The sequence below is a fragment of the Guillardia theta genome, assembly GCF_000315625.1.
Source record: "Guillardia theta CCMP2712 unplaced genomic scaffold GUITHscaffold_214, whole genome shotgun sequence".
In the NCBI taxonomy this organism is placed as follows: Eukaryota; class Cryptophyceae; order Pyrenomonadales; family Geminigeraceae; genus Guillardia; species Guillardia theta.
This window is the reverse complement of record NW_005434462.1, coordinates 3273-4181: the sequence shown is the minus strand read 5'-3', so window position 1 is coordinate 4181 and position 909 is coordinate 3273. Positions and strand designations below refer to the sequence as shown.

Sequence of the window (909 nt, the reverse complement as noted above, 5' to 3'; positions counted from 1 at the left end):
TACCCCCTTCAATATCACCCCCACCCCCTGACACGACAATATAACCCTTCGACTTGACCGACTCTAGTTGACTCAATCCGTTACAGCCGTTTCACAGTGGGCCCGGACTCCTGAGTTGGAGGCGCTCAGGCCGGGCTACTCAGTGACAAGACCGGACTGACGGTCGCCCCGGCCGGGCCGGGCCGGTGCCCCAACTGGCCGGCTCAGTCACAGCCCGTAAACTTTGAACTTGCGGCCGGCCCGGCGGTCTGGCCCAGGCTCATAACCTATCTTGTGAAGCGGGAGTTTATGATCGGGTGGTTTAGTTTCATTCCTCTTTGAACCCTGAGAAGACGTTGAAGTAGAAGTTGAGACCCTCTATGCTGTCGTCTCTGCAGATCGTCCCCCTCCTCTCCTCCTCCTTCCCTCCCCCGTCAGCGCTGCGGGCACACCAGGAGCTCAAGTACCTTGAGCAGCTCTCGCGCAGCAGCCACAGACATGCCCAGCTCCTTGGCTGCCTGCGCGGCGTTGACTCCTCTCCCGCTCTCCTTGAGCATCTGGACGACGGCGTCGTTCTGCACGGACATGAGCGGGAGAAGGGGAGAGCAGAGCAGGGGAGGGGATTGGAGCGGAGAGCAGAAGAGGGACGGGAAGTGAGGTGAGGTGAGGTGAGGGGGGGGGGGGAAGGGGAAGGGAGGGGAGGGAACCTCGTTCTGGACTCCATCATCTTTTCTTTTGATCACCACAACGCCACTTCGGAACTGATGTAGCCTGAGGGAGAATCAGTCACTGAGATCTACAGGGGAGGAGGAGGAGACCGAAGTTTGATTCCCTTGGGCTCAAACAGCTCGCAAGCCTGCGTCAGGACTTCAGCAGGGGCAATCCGTCTCGAGGAGCTCGTTACCTTTCTCAGATCCGCTGGCGATATCA

General features: G+C 59.4%; 1 protein-coding gene across 1 annotated transcript in view; it reads right to left on the bottom strand.

Annotated features, from left to right (window-relative positions):
* Positions 1-307: 307 nt before the first annotated feature.
* Positions 308-909, bottom strand: part of VPS36 (vacuolar protein sorting 36) — a gene marked incomplete at both ends in the record, with an annotated part of 2514 nt that continues 1912 nt past the window's right edge. Inside the window, 4 exons of the mRNA XM_005819625.1 lie at positions 308-400; positions 447-554; positions 687-750; positions 798-835. Of these exons, the coding sequence (XP_005819682.1) occupies positions 308-400; positions 447-554; positions 687-750; positions 798-835 (303 nt within the window). The remainder of the gene's footprint in view (positions 401-446; positions 555-686; positions 751-797; positions 836-909) is intronic.